The sequence below is a fragment of the Pempheris klunzingeri genome, chromosome 12, assembly GCF_042242105.1.
Source record: "Pempheris klunzingeri isolate RE-2024b chromosome 12, fPemKlu1.hap1, whole genome shotgun sequence".
Classification (NCBI taxonomy): Eukaryota; Metazoa; Chordata; class Actinopteri; order Acropomatiformes; family Pempheridae; genus Pempheris; species Pempheris klunzingeri.
The window spans coordinates 6,104,950-6,126,418 of record NC_092023.1 but is presented as its reverse complement, the minus strand read 5'-3'; the positions used below and the strand labels follow the sequence as shown (position 1 = coordinate 6,126,418).

The 21,469-nt window shown below is 41.2% G+C and overlaps 2 protein-coding genes across 4 annotated transcripts in view; one reads left to right on the top strand and one right to left on the bottom strand.

Annotated features, from left to right (window-relative positions):
* Positions 1–3,123: 3,123 nt before the first annotated feature.
* Positions 3,124–12,554, bottom strand: anxa11a (annexin A11a). Of its 2 annotated transcripts, none has more exons than XM_070840714.1 (15): positions 12,448–12,554; positions 10,195–10,485; positions 9,096–9,178; positions 8,069–8,437; positions 7,869–7,956; positions 7,336–7,430; positions 6,863–6,976; positions 6,492–6,582; positions 6,025–6,104; positions 5,871–5,927; positions 5,648–5,741; positions 5,370–5,465; positions 4,145–4,203; positions 3,916–4,038; positions 3,124–3,802 (listed from the first exon to the last, which is right to left on the bottom strand). In XM_070840714.1, exons 2-15 carry the CDS (start codon positions 10,481–10,483, stop codon positions 3,743–3,745), a joined length of 1,698 nt encoding a protein of 565 aa, XP_070696815.1. In that variant the 5' UTR covers positions 10,484–10,485; positions 12,448–12,554; the 3' UTR covers positions 3,124–3,742. The 2 variants fall into 2 exon arrangements, with proteins under 2 accessions (XP_070696815.1, XP_070696816.1); XM_070840715.1 differs by having other exon boundaries at positions 8,069–8,290.
* Positions 12,555–14,540: 1,986 nt separating this feature from the next.
* Positions 14,541–21,469, top strand: part of zcchc24 (zinc finger, CCHC domain containing 24) — a 28,733-nt gene continuing 21,804 nt past the window's right edge. The window contains exons 1-2 of one of the 2 annotated variants that reach the window (XM_070841142.1): positions 14,541–14,996; positions 18,474–18,674. In XM_070841142.1, the coding sequence (XP_070697243.1) occupies positions 14,757–14,996; positions 18,474–18,674 (441 nt within the window). In that variant the 5' untranslated portion in view covers positions 14,541–14,756. Of the gene's footprint in view, positions 15,015–18,473; positions 18,675–21,469 lie in introns of both variants that reach the window. The other variant, XM_070841141.1, reaches the window with a different exon arrangement.

The following is a 21,469-nucleotide window of genomic DNA, read 5'->3' as shown; positions in this document are numbered from 1 at the left end:
TTGTTCAATGGGCGGACACATCACCCGGTAGTACGGCGAAAATCCCAGGCGGAAAAAAATGAGAATGGAGAGAATTTGCATGAAAATCTGCAGATTTGATATAAAAAAATAAATAAATATCAAGGTGCTTCAACAATGACTTCATCCTGAGAGCGAAAGCATCCATTGTGTGAACTAAACGCATGTTTCTGTTGTCTGCAGTGGAGGCATGGAACAAAGTCCATGTACCTAAGTGCTGTACCTGAGCACAAATTAGACATACTCACTTCATTTATTTAGGTTAGACTCAGCTTGTAAAATATAATGATTGTAAATACCTGGTAGTATATATACTGTGACCTATTGCAACATGAATGCTGATACAGATTAATGCAACAGCAGTAATTGTAAATAATATCATTTATTATTATTATAATGGTATAACACTAACAGGAGCCATTTTCTGTGGTAGGATTACTTTAACTTTTTATACTTTATGTACAATCTACATTTTTTTTGTAATGCATGGACTTTATATTTTTTATATATATATATAGTGCTGAACTGCTTCTATTACTTAAGTAAGGGATCTGAATACTTCTTCCACCACAGGTTATGTATTGTTATCTTTGTGTAGTTCCACTAGTGTGATGCAACTCACTGTGTCACACCGGTGCATAAGAAGAGTCTAAAACGGCTGATAAAAGGACTAGATTCAATAACTTTTTGATGTAGCACAGACACATCAAATCAGCAGAGCCCTCATTGATTATGTTAAGTATTTTATTTGGGGAAAATGGTAATGCAGTGATGTAGATGTAAGGTTTTTATCTGGGCCTTGCAAACTACTGTTGGTGCAGCCACAGGCTTATGCTCCATGTTTCTATACCAACGCTGCACTGCAATGAATTTCAGTGGGTACCGTATCTGTGTGTTGGTTATGGTAGACTAGGGCAATGTGCCGTATGTGAACACATAAGGAATATGCAAGGGTGACAAGTGAAATGTGTATTTGAGTGGGATTTGTGAAATACAATATGATTATAATGGACACACTCTGCTTCCAGTCAACAGCTGAATAAAGATTGTTGGCACAGAGGCAGGCGTCTGCAGGCATACCTCTCAAACCGTGACCTTATTCATGCATGCACTGAATCTCATTGTGACATCTACAGCTCTCTCCCTCCCTCTCTCTCTCCCTCCCTCTCTCTCTCTCTCTGTTTCTCTGCCATGCTTGCTCCATAGCTTGTGCAACCATGTGCTATCCCTTTGGATGAAAAATTAATTACAATTCATTCATATCAAAGAGAGGCAGGTTCCCACCGCTGACACAGATTGGACGGCTGTGTCTGTACCCTACTTCTGAGGACACGCATTTGAATAGAGAAGACAGCCCGATGCTTTTTATCTTGGGGGTATGAACGAGCTTATTATTTAGACAACAGGGGTGGTGTTTCTAGCTGTCTAATAATTTACTGAAATGTTATTAAACAGATTTGTTTATCAGACAGCCAGGATCAAGGGAGATAATAGCTTTATCTTTTATTGAAAAGACTGTCAGCAAGCATATCCATCATTTATCCTGGCCAAATTGTCTCAAACAGAAAATTTTATGGATTTTTTTTAAAATTGCCAGTCTGAATAGAGCGCTTGCTAATGGAACGCCATCTGTGCAAAACAGTCACTTTATTATCCACTCACTTTTGACATACTTTTATTTACTGCATCTAAATAAATCATTCTCAACAATGGTAGTATCCGTTTTATCTCTATCCTGCCAGAGTGCCCAAGAGGAATAGTGTTCCCGAGGTGTTTGAATGAGCTGTACCAATTCAAATAAGTGACGACATGTTAGAGGAGGATGAGTTCGTGGGTCCCATCATCACACCGACACTTTTTAAGACTTTTTAATGTAAAGCCACCAGTTCCCCAACAATACCACAGAGCTGAAGGCACTGGAGGATTCCCAAGTGATTAGATACATTATAATAGACATTAAATTAGGCAATTCATGGTTATTAAGTAGAAATAGATTACACAGCCTCCAGCTGGACGCCTGCCACAGACGGGAGGTTTCTGATCATAATGATATAAAAATTACAATGTTGGCAGAGACCTGCTGAGACAAATTGAGATAACCCCGTACAACAATGACAAAATTATCTTCTCAAAACAGATTTAATGTTTAATCTTCATTAACATTCTAGTTATTGTAATCTAAACATCTACAAAAGGCCCTCAAACCTTTTCTGACATTTCTAGTCAGTTTTAACTTGATGTAATCAAAAATGATTCTTACAGAGTGGCGGTTACCCACAGGTCTTCCTCACAGCACTGCAGACACGCTGCTCTTGTTTAATGCGGCCAAGGAAGCTTTATGGATGCCATCAATTCCACGGGCTCCCCCAGCCTCACTTCACAGAGTTATTGATCGCAGTGCAGTTAACTCACACACACTACTGTAGCCAGCCGAGCACAGAGCCACATCCCCACAGTCATGTGTGTTCAACAGCATTTTAAGTGAAGCCAACAGGACGTAATAAGGCATGGAGAGCTCCATGTGCAGCCAAGCACGCTGGCCTTACACCCCTGAAGGAGAATGCGTGTAGCCGTATTGATTGAGCAAAATGCTGTGTACTTAAGACTCATCAATTGGTTTGTTGAACTGACCGATAGACTTTGAACATATTCGCTGTCAGAATGAAGACACTTGTTTATTATGAGGCTTTTACAAATTTAAACTGAATGTGTGGTTAGTATCCATATTCTCCACATCTTCGTAAGGAGCTCTGCTTGTTTAAATTCACCCCTATGGTGTAGCTGTTGAGGTTGAATAAAGACCTCACTGCCCTCTACTGGCAATATGAGTCTACTACCAAGCGCCAACAGTTGTAGAGCAGCTCTGAGTCATGATAGTTTTGGAGCATATTGTAAGAGTTTAATACGCCACCTGATGAAAATGTAGGGACCTCGGGATGAATCTCTATGTACAAAACGTACTGCACTTCAGGATCCATTCCCTTATGAACCAGTGAAGAGATAAGATACATTACTTTGAATTTAAGAGGGACATCTGCATCTAAATAAGGCCGGTTCTTATGTAGTTTGTTTTTAAGTGACTTTAAAGTAACGTGATAAACCAGCGTGGTTTCTCAACATTTATTTTCTGTGACTCATAAAGATAAAATTATGAATTTATCTTAATGAACAATGTATGAAATTATACTTGAGTTTTACATGTTACCATGACAGATACATGACACACAAATTAAAGCATCGGTTGCAAATACAACACAACTGTAGAGGCAAAATATAGAAAAGATTAATTGCAAAACATTAACAGACAACTTTGGTACTTAGCTGCTCTGTATTCTCTGTCTCATACTTTCTTCAGCATTGCTGAAGATTAGAAAATTTGCAGACAAATATGCCAGATAACATTAGATATCTGATCATATTGGCACAACTGAACTACGGCATCTTAAAAATATATAGATCTAAAAACTAAAGTATTCTCTTGCAAATCTATTGTATGGCCATGTATGTTCAACTCAACAACAATATCACAAGTGAAAAAATATAAAGCATTTTTGCATATTGTATATAGAAAAAAAACAATGTGTGATATTGAGGTTGTTAAAACTAGATAAACATTGCATTGAGAGTACTGGCACGGCATGCAGAACTGCGGATTGTGTATAGTGCTGATAGAGAAGGCAGATTTATAGAGACTTTCTAAAATGTTGCAGACATTGTTTCCTTTTCAGTCGCTGCCCCCACAAAACTTCAATAGGAGTTTCTTGTAGTCTCCTGATGTGTCTCCCTGTCAATAAAACAAAAGCATCGACAAATTATTTGCGTACTTGTTGCTTTTGAATCTTCCGTGCAGCTGTAGGTGTCTTAGTATTAAATACAATTCACGATGATGATACTTACAGAGATGTGTGTGTACAGCGACTTGCCGTAGTTTTTAACATATTCCTGGCGGATATCCAGCATGTCAACCTCAGAGCGGGAGACCATGATCCGGATCAGGGTTACGTCTTTGGTCCCAGCTCCCTGAACACATGAGCATTTATGTAAATATGTATGAGCGGGACATAGATTAAATAGTTTGCTGTCTATGTATAGAACAAAACTGGCCAAACAAGACAGGGTGACTCACTTTCATGGCCTTGTAAAGTCTCTCAGCAAAGTAGGCAGTAGTGTTCTTAATACACTTCACTGAAACAGAGAAAATACTTATGATATATAAAAACTTGTACTTATTTCCAACACATGAACAATGCACTTTGTCTTTTATACAAACAAGCCCACTGGATTACTGATGACTATCGCTGCAATGTGAGGATGATGAAGACACTGATGGTAAAGGTGAACTATGAAAAATCAAGCTATACATACACCATATAACAATACATAACAGGATGGCAAAAATTAAAGCTGCATTAATCATTATTTTTAGATTTAATGAAGTGACTGTGAGGACTCTGAAGGAGAGGTCACTTGTAATGAAAAACCTATAGGATTATCTGTAGCTTTACTGAGCTTATAAGCCTGTTTCAGGCCAGCACATTCACCATCTGGATGGAGTTTACCCATTTTCAGCTACAAAATAACCACACCGCTAGCAGGAGGCGACAGCTGTTTTTAAATCAAAAAAAGGTCCGATAAATAAACTACCAGACCAGCACTGACTGACAGAGCTGGTGAAGACCAAAACAGAGCGAAAAAGGAGTGTGACTATTAGATTTACATCCATCAGGTGAGAGGAAATGTGACCCCAACAAGATCATTTTGCTCTGAGTCTACAAGCGTTTGCTCATGTCCATCAGAACACCTTTATAAAGGTGATACAAAGTAAGACATTATTGTCTGCCCCCTGCTGGCCAAATATTGATCATGCAGCTTTGAAGCAAGTTGTATTAAAAAACATATATGAATTGAAATCAGAGACAAAAACACTGTCAAGATGTCAGGAAGAGAGAAATGAAACAGTCAAAAACAATGGCAAACATCAAGCACTGCAGTGCACACCGGCTCACAATGAAAATGTGTAGACTGGGTGGGCAAAACCAGAGGAAAGATTCAAATAAAAACACATCTAGAAACAGGCTACTGTACCATAACCCTAAGGAATGTTTGCAAAACAGGGAGAAACAAAGAAATCATAAAGAGATTATTCAACAGCACCCCTTCCTCCAGTACTATACAGTATGCAACTTAATGAACATGGACAATGTTTAATGACTGAATGTAACGTCAAACGTACTGCAGACAAGCCTGTACACTCGTCATGAACTAATTATCTGGAAGACGTCCTGGCTCTTACAATACATGGGTGTGGCCCTTCTGAGACTAGCCTGAAATAGGTATGTGTGTATTCTTACCCACTGCCAGCATGCCACTCTCAAGGTCTCCGGACATCTCCCTGCTGATGCTCTTCTCAATATCCCTGCCACACATCTGCTGGTACTCAAGAAACACTGAACACACACACACACACACACACACACACACACACACACACACACACACACCATCAGCAACGTAACGAACAAAGCACTAAACTTGCATTTGTGGCCTGATCCTCAATTATCCTTTAATACGTCTTACATGTTGATGCAATGTTACATTATGCTTGTAAACATTTCTTCGGGAACAATACCTGCTCTCAGATGGGGTTTGCTCCTGGCACACAAAATGGCATTAAATTTGGACTCATCAGTTCCCAGCTTGTTTTCTCCAGCAGCATACAGGGCCTATAAGGAGAAGAGCAATGTGTACAAATCAGCATGTCTTTGCAATCAACAGGTGAAGCAATTATCAATAAATGAAGTACCGACGAATCATCAGACATTAATCATTAATGCGAATGGAGCAGATTTTACCTGAGCATCCTGTTTAGCCAGAGAGATGTCGACATTTCCTCGTTCGTCACGATTACCCTACAAAATACAGAACGGCATATTCCTAATTATATCTGACAAGTAGTTGCTAAGAGACCACAGGCATACGGATAATTAGTTTGTATTGTATCTGTACCTGGGCCAGAGAGATCAGGAGCCGGCGGAAGTGGCCTGAGGTATCCCCACTGATGGCATCCTCCAGTGTTTTCTTGTATTCTGAAAAGGCAAAAAGTAATGCTTCAAACAAACAAAGACGGATGACTTATGAATAAGGAATATTTTGTTTTTACAGCTAGCATCTTACTGACTGGATTAATACAGAAGCATAAAAATATAATAGCAAAAAACACTGAATTACATAAATAAACCATGAAATTGAAGAAATCTTTGCAAATTGAATAATGTTCTTCTGTAGGTACAGTTATGAAACCTTAATTTCCATTTCTTATTATGAAATTATGTGGAACAGATTCCTAACCATAACACTTGAATGTACAAATTGTATGGCAGTACCCAAATCTAGATACACTGAGCTTATCTCGCTAATGGAATAAAACTCTTTTAACACAGTGCTGTGTGATTAACCGCCCTGAGGCCTCTCACCTGCTTTGTAAACACGGTTTATCTCTTTGATTTCAGTGTTGGAGCGAGAAGACAGGATCTCTATCAGACAGGCTTCATCAGTTCCAGCTCCCTGTTAGGAGGACAGAACAATGACAACCTCATCCTGTGGCCTCGTAGCAGCTAAAATTCCTCTGTTGGTTTTTGTTAAGTGAATCTTCACTCAAACCCAAAACGAATGCTGTTTTTCACAATGTTCTATAATAACTTAACATGTAAGTATGCTACATTATCTACGAACATTTCAAAATAAGAGGTAAGCAAGTGCATTTTCAATGCAAAATCACATAGTAACCTGACTATGAAGCATTCTATGTTGACATAAGAAAAAGAAAATGTTTGTGAGCATTTACCTTAATAGCACTGTGGAGCTCAGAGGCATCAAACTCAGCAGGGGTCTTCAGTGTCGCCATGACCAACTTCCTAAAGTCGCCCGACAGTTCTGAATGCAAGTCCTTAATCAGATCCTGAAAATGGAAACATGCATGGAATAACTCCAACCCATCATGTGCAGCTGTGAACAACCTACCGCACAGAGCACCGTGGCATAGCTATAATGAGCTCTGAGGACATCCAATCCCCTCTCCATTTTACTGGCAGCACCAGCACCTGTCGTCTGCCTGTAACCATTATGCAATGGTAGATAATACACACTGAGCTACATATGACTCTATGTTAAGAAATTGTGAGTTTTCTGTGTGAATAATATATATATATATATATATATATTTTTTTTTAAACGCTGATATTCTCCCAGTGGAAAATGGTATCAGGTATCTCATTAATGACATATAAACTTAACAACGAGCAGGAACAGGAATGTTACCTTCCCATAGGAGGTTTTGTAGGCCCGGAGCAAAGGCACACGCTGCCTGTTGGAGCGACTCCCCAGTAAGTCGATGATGGCTTGCTCATCAGTTCCTGCACAGACAAGCCCACAGCATCAAATCAGACACAAAGTTATGTCTTAATGTAAAGTTTCTCGTCAATACCTGAAAACAAGAAGTATCTTTTTAAACAAAGCTAAAATCCGAAGGAAATTAAGGCAGTCTTTAAAAAATAAATTCTTTGTCAGATAACAGCCATAGGATGTATTTGGCTAATGTATTAGGTGATTTGACTTCAAAAATAGTCTTTGCCCTTCACACAGAAACTAATTCATGCACAATGAACTATAAATAAAAAGTGTTTCCATTTGCTCATAAAACACAGAAAAACACTTATAAATGTGCCTCTAATTTTTTAGAAATTACTTTTTCCCATTACACTGAACAAGACCACACAGGCAGACTGCAGGTAATCACATAAACACTTCTTAGTTCTTAGTTCTCACTTCAAGTCTGTGTCTGCAGCACTCACCAAAGCCCTTCATGGCCTTCCTCAGGACCTCCACATCCTTGAGTGGGTCAGCCCCAGGAAAGTCCTTGATTGTTCCCCGGAAGCCCCTCTAAGATAACAACACAGTTATCAATTTTTTATTTTTTTAAACAGATGCATAATAAGAAGACAGATATTTTTAACCGATGTGGTCAAATAAGTATTGTATTGTATCATATTACATTGACAGGTGGAGCAATTGGCATGGCTCCTCCTCCATAGGCTGGCATGGACGGATTTGGTGATGGGACCTTTGGGTACGCTGGCATGGGTGCTGGTGCTCCTCCGTAACCAGCCATGGGTGGGTTGGGTGATGGTGCACGCGGGTATCCGGGCATTGGCTGGCCAGGCTGACCAGGGTAGCCCATCCCTGGGCCTTGGTGTTGGGGCATGGTCCCTCCTGGCTGTGGGTACAGGCCATATGACTGTTGGTTAGGGAAGGGGGCACCGTACCCGCTAGGATGAGGGGCAGGTGGGTACCCCCCAGGGGCTTGGGCGAACATGGATGGGTTTTGAAGGAAACCCATCATGCCTGCAGAGATCTGGTTGGCCTGTGATTTGAAAAGATTGGCATCCCATAATATGTGCACAGATCCTTTAAGATTTTTTTATAAAGCACAGATAGCTGGTCACACCTTCTGTGGATTAGATTTATTTATGGAATGAATCAATGTTTAACAAATTTCCATGAAAACGCCTCTTAACCTGGATCTAACTTCAGAGCAGAAACTGAAGTTAATGTTACTGATGTTTTGAACTTATTCGTGTTTCGTGACATACAAGTATCCAAACAAAGTGTGGCCATGCTATATGATAAGATTTCAATTCATCATCATAGATAAGACAAAGGAGAATACAAAATAGACAATGAATCAGAAAACAGCAGGAAAAGAAAGTTGCACTACATTGATAGGTTTAAGAAGCATGAATACGACAGGAATGAATAATGAATAAGATGAGTATGTGACTGTATGGGACTGTCTCATGCAAAGAAAGAGAAGCTGACAAAGAAAATGGCAATGCTGAGGATTTTAGGACGCTGACTTTGGAAAAGTCTTACCGTAAAGTGAAAGGATGTGATATTCCGTGAATGGCTGTGTAATTCATTCTAACTGGAACATTCAATGTAATAATCTGGTGATGTTGGATTACACATATTGCATTGATTTTCAGGGTGCAGGCGAAGGTGATTTTGTGGGCTGAACTCACCATGCCAGCGTTGTATCCAGGGTTGGATAGGCTATCAAGACCGATAGAGGGATATCCACCAGCAGGGCCACCTCCCCAGCTGCCTGTAGCAGACAACAAAGACAGAGCTGTTTGGAAAAGTTGAGGATGCATTGTTACTAAATCCCTAAAAGAATTGAGAATATTAGATTGAGACAGGAAAGGCCCTTCTTACTGGAACTTCCTTTTTCTCACTCTCCAACTAGGTGAAAGAGTGCTGGGCAGAGAATAGGAAAACTATGTGAAAGATGGACTGTGGGACTTGTCTGTCTTAGCAACAGGAGAGGATTGTTTGTTTTTGAGGGAAAAAAACACTCTGTTAACTAGTCTCATGATCCCTGTTGCCTACAAGCATGACACAACTGAATCACCTTATCTAAGATACACACCAGAAAACCTTAACAGTCTGTTTCACACCCACATATTTTTTCTGGAAGCTCATGTTGCTCTGTATGTGTTAGATGAGAAAGTCTGCCATTTTATTTCACGTTATACCATAACCACTTGATCAGGTGGTACATCAAACGCTTATTATTTGGGCATAAGGGTTATGGGTTTATGTCTCTAAATCTATTTTAAAGTGTTTCTGTCCTCAGTGGCCACAGATCACTTAATGGAGTTAGAATCTGTCTTGCTGAGAGTTTGATGAGAAGATCGATATCATTCTCATGTCTGTTCGGTAAATATGAAGCTACGACAGCTTGTTTGCTTGGTTTAGCATAAAGATTGGATGGGGCCGCTAGCCTGGCTCTGTCCAAAGGTAACAAAATCTGCCAACCATCACTTCTAAAGCAAACTAGGTCGCATGTTATTTCTCATTTGTTTAATCCATGTAACTGTAGCCATAACAGTGACAACAAGACACCAGGAAGTCCCTCCGCCCAGCCAAGAAATAGTTCAGCACATTACCCTCCGTAAAACCACGTCATTTTTAAACTTCATTTTTGTATCAAAAGAAATAAATAGTGATTTAGCTTCATACTTACATGAGTAAATATAGAGACATGAGAGTGGTATCAATCTAACTATCAGCAAGCGAGCAAATCAGCACATTTAGGCACAGTGTGGCTTGATGGCTTACCTGGGGGTGGTGCCTGTGGGTAACCTCCAGCCTGCGGTGGATACCCCCCTGCCTGTGGAGGATACCCTCCTGCCTGTGGAGGATAGCCCCCTGCCTGTGGTGGATAGCCACCAGCTTGAGGAGGGTAGCCACCAGCCTGAGGAGGGTAGCCACCAGCTTGAGGAGGGTAGCCACCAGCTTGAGGAGGGTAGCCGCTTGGCTGGGGTGGGTAGCCTCCTGCTTGGGGAGGGTACGCTCCAGGCTGAGGTGGGTATCCGCCTGCCTGAGGGGGGTATCCAGGGTAGCTCATGGCTGCAGAGCACAGAAAACAGAACTGTCAATCAAAGGACTATCAAACATGACTCATTTCTAAAAAATGTAATAATCATCTTGTGCAGCCACCCAGACAAAGATGTATTTTATCTGTTGGTTCTACTACTTTTATTTTTGGCTGGAGGCCAATTCATAGAAAGGACACAACACAGTTAATGGCACCCTTAAGCCACACTGAATGCATTGACATAGCAACAAGACAGCAAGATAAGAAAACACACCCAGTTCCAAACCTGCCCCTCGTTCCCACGGAGCAGAAATCCTCATTGACTAACACGAGAACACTGCAGAACTGGTGCGTTTAAATAGTGTACATGCACTGAAAGTGTAGTTCTGACTTGTAATGATTATATAGTTATTTGCTTTATTGTTCATATAGTACTCATCTGCTTTTAAGGTCAAATCCCTTGACTCAGTGTAGTGCTGTTTATGCACCTCTTGGCAAACAACTACAGGTCTATTCAATTCTTTCTCCAGTTTCAGTTATTTTCCTAACGTGAACTGAATCTGTGATCTGGCCACAGCGGTCTTTGCTTTCAAATGAGGCGATGCAAGTGTCACTGTCACTGCAATCTAACGAAAGGCAAACCCTTCATTCCAGGGCCATTGGATCACTTGGACATTTTTAGCTGAGTGGTGGGGCGGTGAGGAAACTTTAATTTCGGTTAAGTTTAGCATGAAAGGCCTGCGTACCAATTGGCCCGATTGTTCCATGGTAAAACTGACTTCAGTGGACTCAGATGGAACAGTCTTTCCTGCTTTGCATTTTATGGACACAGAAAAAGGACACTGCCATGTTTGAATGAGAACACGGGGCAGGGAGGCTACTCTCATCGAATTATTAAAGTCACTGAATACAGCAATTATTTTCTAACCTACTTTCTGATTTGCATAGACAAAGGTTACAAAGACTCCACTGTTAAATAAATACTCTAAACTTCTGGACTCACTTCCTCCTCATGCACACTTTTGAACTAGATGCTGACACCAAGCGGCCTTGCGCAATGCTTCATCCGCAGTTAAGACAGTGAACAAATGTGGTTTATCTAATACAGGGTGAAATGTTTCAGGTTCAAACTAATTTAACTCACTCTCCAAGTGCAAACATATCACATCTAATTGCTTTTCACACCTCAAACTGCCAGGAAACTGCACAGCTGCAAATCCTGACACCTCTGCACAGTCATGCAATATTTGCTTAGGGAGTTGGGGGGGCTATTAAAGACATTTAGCATTTCAGGGTTAAAGATCCTTGAGAAGAAAACAGTACCACAGCTTCATAAGGTGCTGCAAGACAGTGATGATTGCTATTAGCTTGTTACTATGAATATCCTGGCTCCATTTTGTGACACTAGGTGTGTCAGTTCACTCACTTTAAAACTTAAGAAAGAAGATTGCTAAACTGGCCAAATATAAAACACTACTAAATAATTCATTTTGGCTGGTGAGTACACTGCACTGACTAAACAAGTCACACCAGTCAATGGAAAACCGACATTAAGCTCATAACTAAAGTTTATTTTTAAAAGAGGGTAGGCTAATACTTCAGGCCTGTACAAATATCCTACCGAAAACTAGCTAAGTGAACCACCAATCCAATTTACATAGTACGGATAGACCAGCCTGTCAGCTAAACCCTGCTCTGCGCCGTAACTTAGCTAGCTAGCTCCCCACAAATAAACGACACAAAACCGGCTAAATAACAGCAGCAAAATGGAGCTAGGAGCATTTTGAAGCCTCACCTGGCTGAGCTAAAAGCTGGGGTAGATCTGCACTAACGTTGGTAGGCTAACGACGCCGCGGAGAGCAGCGGAGTAACGTAAGAAAAGCGACTTCAAAAACAGTATCAACGTCTCCAAACCTGACTGAAAACACCCGCTAATGTGTCTGGTATTACTCTAGCTCGGCCTGGTTGAGTAGTTGTTTGATTTTAGCACTTACTTTAATCCGCTTTCGGTCTCTTCCTGGAGGACGTTTTCTTCTGACCAGCCGCAGTATTGACTGTGTTTACTGAAGTGGGTGGCACTCATACTTTCCATGTGAGGAGGAACCCACCCATCTGACTGTTCATCTGCCCTCCGCTGCAGTGACAGGCAGCCGGGCTCTGACCACGTGACTGCAGCCATGAAGACACACAGGATCACTACCACACAACACACACACACACGTTTACTAACATGCAACATACACACTGTTCATTACCAGGTAACACACACACACTGTTCACTACCAGGTAACACACACACACTGTTCACTACCAGGTAACACACACACACTGTTCACTACCAGGTAACACACACTGTTCACTACCACACAACACAGATGTTCACTAACAGACAACACACACACACACACACACACTGTTCACTACCAGGTAACACACACACACACACACACACACACTGTTCACTACCTGACAACACACACGTGTTCACTACCTGACAACACACACTGTTCACTACCTGACAACACACACATGTTCACTAACAGACAACACACACGTGTTCACTACCTGACAACACACACGTACATCAATGACAGACGTCACCTGATATTTCACAATAGGTCTATTACTGAGTCAAACCACCTATTCATTTGATGTGTACTGACTCTCAGACACACAGTAGTTATATTGTTGTACAAGCTTAGGCCTATTGTAGCAACATTCAAAGTTTCAGAAATCTGATTAAAACCAGGTCTGTTTTATTATTATTATCATTATCATCATCGTTGTTGGTGTAACTACTGTTATTGTTTGTTCGACCACTGTTAATAGTGGACTTTGTATTTCCTTCTTTAAACTATTTCTTAATCAACACACACACTGTTTACTAGCAGGCAACACACACATGATCACTAACAGACAACACACACATTGATCACTAACAGGCAACACACACTTCAATCTTCCAATAATAGAAAAGTAATCAACACTATGAACATATGTATCCAATAAAACACATTAATGAACAGATTTCTGAGCGCTGTGATGTGATCTGTGTTGATGTTCCAACCCCAGATATTGTTAATTCATATGATGTCTATGTTTGTCATGCTGTTTGTCAATGAAAATAACACTTATATTAAAAAAAAGGACACTGCAAACTTTTGTTTTGCAGTGGTGTGTGTGTGTGTGTGTGTGTGTGTGTGTGTGTGTGTGAAGGATATGCCACAAGAGGGAGCCATTTTTAAAGCTTTCTCCATAACATAGTGGGCTGGGACATGCTGAACATGGTGCTCCTGAGGGGTGCCATAGCTGGTGGTCAGGTGTTGGTTTTATTGGTTTATTAACTCATTTGATAGCTTATTTCTTGTTGCACATAAGAGGAAATGTTTTTCAGGGATCTGACTGACAGAATTATGAGTTTAAGTAAACGTATGTGACACACTGTTGCCTTACAGATAGGCCTTTTCTTCATTAACGTGGTTGGTTAGGTGCAACTACTCACTTTTGTCTCTGAATAAACAAAACACCTATCAGTCACCTCTCTCTCTCACACACACACACACACACAACCACTTTTCAACACCTACAGGCAAAACAAATGTTATTAATGAATAAATGCAACAAGTGAATATGCATAAGTATCATCATGTGTCTGTTAGGCCCGATAAAGATGACAACACATCAGAATCACCTTTATTGGCCAAGTTTGTACAAGCAAACAAGGACTCTGACTCCGGTGAACCTTCTCTCTCTGTGTACAGTAAAAAGAGTAAAGAAATAAACTAGAACAATAAAAATAAGAACAATATAAATACTCATAAATAGCAGTACAACACTAAATATCAGTTTGCACATGAGGCAAAATATTTATTAACCTTGTGGAAAGGCTGAGCTGCGGGGTTGAACACTTAGAATAAGCAGATGAACCATTTGTCTCGACCAGAAAACCATAAATGAATATTCATAGCCACCAGACGCTGATTGGCCTGCGCCCTCGGTGACGCAGAGCCTTCCTCATTACATATTCAATGAGCTTCTCTCTGCCCCGCTGCAATAAAGGCAGATAGCGGACCATGGGGAGCAGGGGAAAAGTTTTTATACTGACATGTCAGCGCAATGACTTTTGAGTAACATCTAACTGGGACGAGGCTCCCGGCGTGAGGAGGACAGGGCCCTTTACGGCAAGAGAGAGGAGCGCTTTCCATCTGCCGGGATACGGGAGCGAAAAGCAAGGCGGCAGAAGAGTTGAGACCAGTCCAAGAATCAGCGGTGGAAAATCCAGTTTAGCCATTTCAATTGAAAGATGAGCTTGTTGTCTGCCATAGACACGAGTGCCTCCGTGTACCAGCCTGCGCAACTTCTCAACTGGGTCTATCTCTCCTTACAAGACCCCCACCAGACCAGCGCTTTTGACGCGTTCAGACCCGAAACCAACTCTTCCCACCCGGATCTCAATTTCAGCAAGACTCCCGCAGCGGCGGACTTGAGCTCTTCCCTGAACTCCAACTATCTCAACAACTTCTTTCAGCTGCAGCGGAATGAGGTGAAAGATGGCACACATGTATGTGGGGGTGTTGCGCATTGCGAGATTGTGGCTGAATTTACTGTGAGAGTGAGAAAGCAGCAGGGTTGGTCTGTTGACTGTTGCACCAAATGTTTTAGCATGAGCAGCATGGGCTATTCTGGTAGGATATGCATAACCGCCATGATATTTCTAACAATAACTTCAACTATGGTCTTATTAGATCAACATTTTTGGGTTGTGTCCCTTTTGAATGGTGCTGAAAACATGTAACAGGCCGAGTGCTGTCATAGTTTATATAAGAGAAGAAGAATACAGGCTTCTGTAAGTGTCACTCCATAATTGTAAGACCAAAAAAAAAAAAGTACTGCAGGAGTATTATAAAGTGTCACAGTGTAATTAAACTCCCTAATGGGTACTTCAGTTACACTTTTAGTGCAGGAATATTAAAGGATTGATTTGTGAAAGTTAATTTAGGCTTAATTAGTCAAACAGGGTTTCACCAGAGCTACAAATCACAAGTTTTCTATGCATGTACAATTCAGTTCCTCTTTCCCTATAATGTCATTGAATAATGTGGGATAAATAAGTCTGTTTTCAGCAAACTGATGAGTGAAAAATGGGCTTTAATCACACATGTCTTAGATCAGAGAGGTAAAAAGGGACAGATGGAAATAGATTCCCCTGTACGCCTCTGTCTGGAGAGAGCAGGCCACTGCAGCCTCCTGCTGAGGTTTGCTCTCTCCGACTTCTTCAAATAGACCCGGTTGTGCAAACAAAATCTATCCATGTTTACATATTGTCTATTTTCGTAGCTCGGTGTAATTTTAGGGGCAAACATGCTGATAATGTATGCAGGGTGCAAACCTGATACTGCAGACCATACAGTACAAAAAGGACGCCTCAGCCTCCCCCCTCCACACACACATACATACACACACACACACACACACACACAGAGTAAAATAATCATGTTCTGTGGGCCAAATGGCAGTGTAAAGAATATACAGCAAGCTTCCCAGTGTGTTGATTACACTGCAGCTGAGGCTCTTAGATCTATGTTACTATGACGCTATGTGTTGGAAACTCCAGGAAACACTAGTATTGGATGGATGGTGTGTTCACCATTTAGAGCCAGTGTCCATTATTATGGTGGTAACCATAGAGGCCTTTTGAAGTAATTTAACATGAAGCAGTCCTGAAAATTGGGTGTGCACGTTATACATTACACACAACTGTGTAATGCCATTCAATCCGCATGAGTATAAAGTGTTTTAAACTGGGGGAATATACAGTCTGGAAATGGTTTAAGGGGTGGGGGTGGGGGGTGCTTTGTGCAACTTACTATACTGGATAAGCCAAGTAAAATAAACCTCTGCAGAGATTTGATGGTGAGATGAGTAATGCGAAATGTGGTTGTTATTGCAGCGACTGATCACACAACAGTCCAACTGAAGTGAAACAGAATTAATTGGTTTTTAATTAGAATCTCATATTGAGGCACAAGTCAAGCATGTTTACCACCACTTTGTTTAAATGTTACTTTCTCTCCCTCGGCTAAGAAGTCGTTCAGGTGAACATTTGGAACCATTCTGGGTTCATCCAACCAGATAGTAATCTCCAGTGGAATTTATTGTACTTCAAATCTGTCGCCTTTAAAGTTGCCACCAGACACCACAGCCCTGGCTGAAACATATTGGTGTGTGATTGCCCCCTGCAGTGTGACACCTCATCCCCGGACCTATAAAAACAGTCACACAGGTCTGCTGCAGTTGTCCAAGTCGCTTTGACACATAGCGCCTAGTAAAGAAATCATTATAGTGGTCGTCAGTGCATGCATACACATCCATCACCACACACGTAAACACACACCCTCCTGCTCTGTCATTCAGTCACTCACTTTCTCACTCACTCACTCACTCACTCACTCACTCACTCACACAGACACACAAAATAAACCAACAGGTCTCTCCACACCATTAACAGATGTGTGAGAAATCAGTTTCCTTTGGGCCGACAGTAGGAGGTTTCAGGCCAAACAGAAGAAATGCGAGAAACATCAACTGAGCAAAGTTTCCTGTCTTATGTTTGTTAAGATAATTTAACAGTCTGCGACGAGATTCAAGTTTAGTGAATACACAAGCACGTACATTTCCAGAAGGAGTGGTAATACATAATGCAGTGATACACGCAGCTAAAACACACGGCAGATGGAAAACTCGAGAAACTACAGAGCCGTGACGCTTGATTTACGACGACTACATGTAATAAATGAACATGAGTCTTAAAGCTGGAGCTGGTTAGCAAGACAATCTCACTGCCTGGAGATAAAGATTTGGCTTTCAGCCTTGGCCAGGTTGCCAAGTCCAAGGTTTCTCTGCCGTGCAACATTAAACATCAATAGTAACATCATTTCCCAGACGCGAACCTGTGCCCCAAAAAGAGGCATGACTGTCATGGACGATAAAGACTTTCGCTGTGGTTTTCATCACACCTACACACCCGGTGATGTTTTTACCTGAGAGCGGTGTCTGAAACCTTTGTTACTGTTGCAGCTGAACTATTAAATGTCAAGGCAGACGACTAGTTAGACTGTTTATTGGAGAACTTGCCCACACGGGTTAATTGCCTGACCATCTGAAAATAAAACTGTCTCCTCATAAATAACACACAATTTCACTCAGAGGTCAATTGCTGCCTGTCATTTCTGGATTGCATTTGAACAGGGGAGCACATGAATGAGAAGGGAAATGAGGGACTGCAGGCAATGCTGTCCCTGTTATTAATATTCAGACTGCATCTTCTATGAATTCACTGGCCCGTGCGGCATGCAACACTGCGTTCTGTGGCTCCGAGCAGGCTTCAAACACTGACCATGGCTAGTTTACCGCCAACAGAGCATGGTGACACTGCTGATGTTCCACAGGCTGGCGAGGGAACATGCCTCCCATCTTGTTTACAATGAGTCATCCTCTGTAAAGTCCTGTCTTTCTCTGTGGACATGCTCAGTACTTTTCCAGCTCATGAGCACAGCTGGGCCTCTCGCCAGATGTTCTGAATTTAATGAGAGAAATGATCTTGGAGGTTTTTTTTTTGGTTTTTTTTCTCCTCGTTTTTTTTTTTTGCGCAACAGAAAATAGGACAAACAGCTCTCAAAGGAAATTGGTGATTAATCTCAGCGTTTGTAACACTCCAAACCAGGAATGCAATATTTTATGTGATATTAACTTGTATGTGGTAATGTCGCCCGGTCTGTATGTCAACAAGTCACACTTCGGGTTGGGAATTGTTTGTGAAGTGAGTGCGCCTCAGGATTGTGGTTTATCGCATGTACAATTCATCATACATGACATGTATTTTACGTTTTGCTCCCACTGCTGCACAACTAATTGCCCCATTGGGGACAAATAAAGTGATTGCTTGATTGATTGATTGAAAAAAATCATAAGAACTGTATGTTGAAACTGAACCTTATATTCTGATATTCTTATTCCGCAGGCCTTAAACAACAACGTGTATAAGAATGTGTCCCCCTATGGCTCCCTGAACAACATCGTGGATGGACTCAACTCCCTGACGGACCATTTCTCAGACCTTTCTCTTTCTTCAGAGCCAAGAAAACCCAACAAAAGACCCCCACCCAACTACTTGTGCCACCTGTGCTTCAACAAGGGCCATTACATCAAAGACTGCCCTCAGGTGAGACTCGAAACACATGTGTACTCTATATGACACGATCTATTCATCAGATGACACAAATGGCTTGAAACATTGTAAAATTCCCTGTTGGTGGGTTTCCACACCTTTCAGTTGTTCGATTACTATTCTTGTGTTTTGCATTGCAATAACTGTGTGACTCTAGACGTCTTCAGTGTCTTTTCATTTGGTTCATACAAGCCAGTGATGGCACTAAGGGCTGTGCTTGCTCCAGCCAATGCCTGTCTCTCTGTCTTTCTTTCCCTCTCTCTCTTTTTGGCTCCGGTTTGACCTACTTGTTAAACAGGCTGGCCTCTGTCTTCTGCAGTCATGTGTGTGAGTGTGTGTATACGTGTGCTTGTGTGCATCTTAACTGCCGACAGCATTACACGACAAGAAACCTTCCGTTATAACCGCGGTAAATAAACTCGTTGGCGACTTCAAAGGTGAAGCTGTCCGCCTTTGCATTGGATCGCCATGTTGGCATGTTAGCATGTTTTCAAGAATCGGAAAAGCATGAACAAATACCGTGACAGCCATCTTTTCTGACATGTATTTTAAAAGACACACACATGCATTCAGTCTGCTTTGTTAGGCACCAAGCTAGTGTGTGACTAATGGGATCCCAGCTGCTGTCATCTCCCAAAATCTAAACTCATCTTGGTAAGAACCAGGAAACTTTTTAGTTGAAATGATCCCTGCCAATTTACTTACTAACTAAGATCTGGGCAGAAATGTATTTTTAAAGAATAAGAGGCTAACTGATAGCCTGACTCTGTACTACAGTTGATGTATGTATGCAATCTCTCAACAAACTTGTGTTTACGACTTACAGAGACTGTGTGCGTGTAAAGTAACTTCAGCACAATGGAAGTGATAATTTGGGTAGTTTGCAGGAGCTGCTGAGGGAAGAATGGATGATGAATTTGCTGTGGTGGATCTGTTATTGTGGTGTTATATAGTGTCTTGTAAAGACAAACTCCAGGGCTGGGACTGCGGCCTGGAAGTGATCTGATTTCATAAGGGGAACACAATGGCACTTTTCCTCGGAATTTTTACAGAGTTGGGGTTTTTTTTTTTTTTTTTTGTTGGACTCATGGTGCCTAATAATCTCCCTTCTCTCTATGTCTCTCTTTAGCCTCTCCCCTATTTCTTCTCTCCCTTTCCCTGGGTGAGGTGCAATAACCTAACCCCAGCTATGAGTTTCTTTTGCATGGAATGGTAATGAGGAGCAGATGTGAGATTAAAATGCTTTGACTCACTTTATGACATATGATGACTGGTCTCAGGAGGTCTGTAAAGACCTGTGTACTGATGAAATATCTCCTGGACAGTTCCAAACTGCAATGTGTGGGAATTAGATCATCTATTGACAACTCCAATGGGGATTTTGGGTTGTAGTATATCATGCAACATGTAACGTTTGCCTTCATTCTTCCTTTATGCAGTGATGTAGTTGTTAATGTGAGCATTGATCAAATGACACTGATACTCAACATTGGTGCAGGTGTGAATTAAGCAAGACATAATCTAATATGCTTATTATGTATCTGTATTTTCCATATGACTGTGTTTCTAACAGCATACGCTCATTCAAACTGATGTGTACCAGTTTAAAATGAAAATGTTAAAGAAAACCTTCATTGTAGTAGAAGCTGTGAAATCAGTCTTGCTGTACATGCAAGCATGCAGGAGTAGAAATCACACTCCTGGTCTTCTGGTGTATATTTCAGCTGTTCGTTAAACTGCCAACAGTAACTCAAAAAGCAGCAGAGTCTCCAAACAGCCTCCACACCTACACAGTTCAACACCATCTCAGTAATTTAGGTCTCTCCTGGGCTTGTTTCTCCATGAACGTACCTTCCATGTGTGCTACATCACTTACACTATTGCCCGGTCACCTGTCATTGCGTGCCTAGCCAAGGATAGTTGAGCCTTATTTAACCAGCTGAAGACCCAAATAACAGATGTGACACATATCTTGCAATAGAAACATGAGTTTTTATTGGAGAGAGTGTTCAACTTGTCTCTCAGCCAAGACTTGTGTTATTTTCCAAACTATGTTTTCTGTTTTCTTGCCCCCCATTATCATCACTCAGTTTCACAAGGTGCAGTGATAAATTGTGTGCCTGTGGAGTTTCTGGTATCTGCTTATACTGAGGATGAATCTGGCCCTACTGGTAGTTTATCCTGTCTAGACGTGCTTTGCCAATGAAAACATAAACTCTATGTAATCCTGGTCCAACATGGAGAATTACATCCTGATGACATATACAGTCTTCTTCTACTTCACCTCAGCATTTTTTGTTTTGCTGTTTTGTGCTGTGACTTTAAGTCATTTTTATTAATTGAAATTGGTAAACATTTATTTACATTTCTGTCAGATAAGGCTGGTGCTATTCTGTGTCTGCTTTTTGTCCCATAAATAACAATGAATGATATAGCTCATAGGCAGAGTAGGTAAACGTCTTGATACAGCAACTAATGCATATATTGTTTTGGTCTGTCACAGGATTTTTCTTTTTTAACAAAAAGACAACTGAAGAATAACACCTGACTAATTCTTTTAATAGTTGTGCAGACTATTATACACCTGCTTTACTCTTTTCCCTGTTCGTGCTCAGCCTCCATCCATCCTAAGCTGTTGCCATTTGATCATATGCTTTAAAATCACCTTGTATTTGTTAATAATACGTTTTTTTTTGCAGGAGAAGAAGATACAGTCAACTATTGGGACAGTGGTGGATCCATCACTCTAGTCACTGTAGTTGATGGCTTCCCTCCCATTGCTTGGCTCT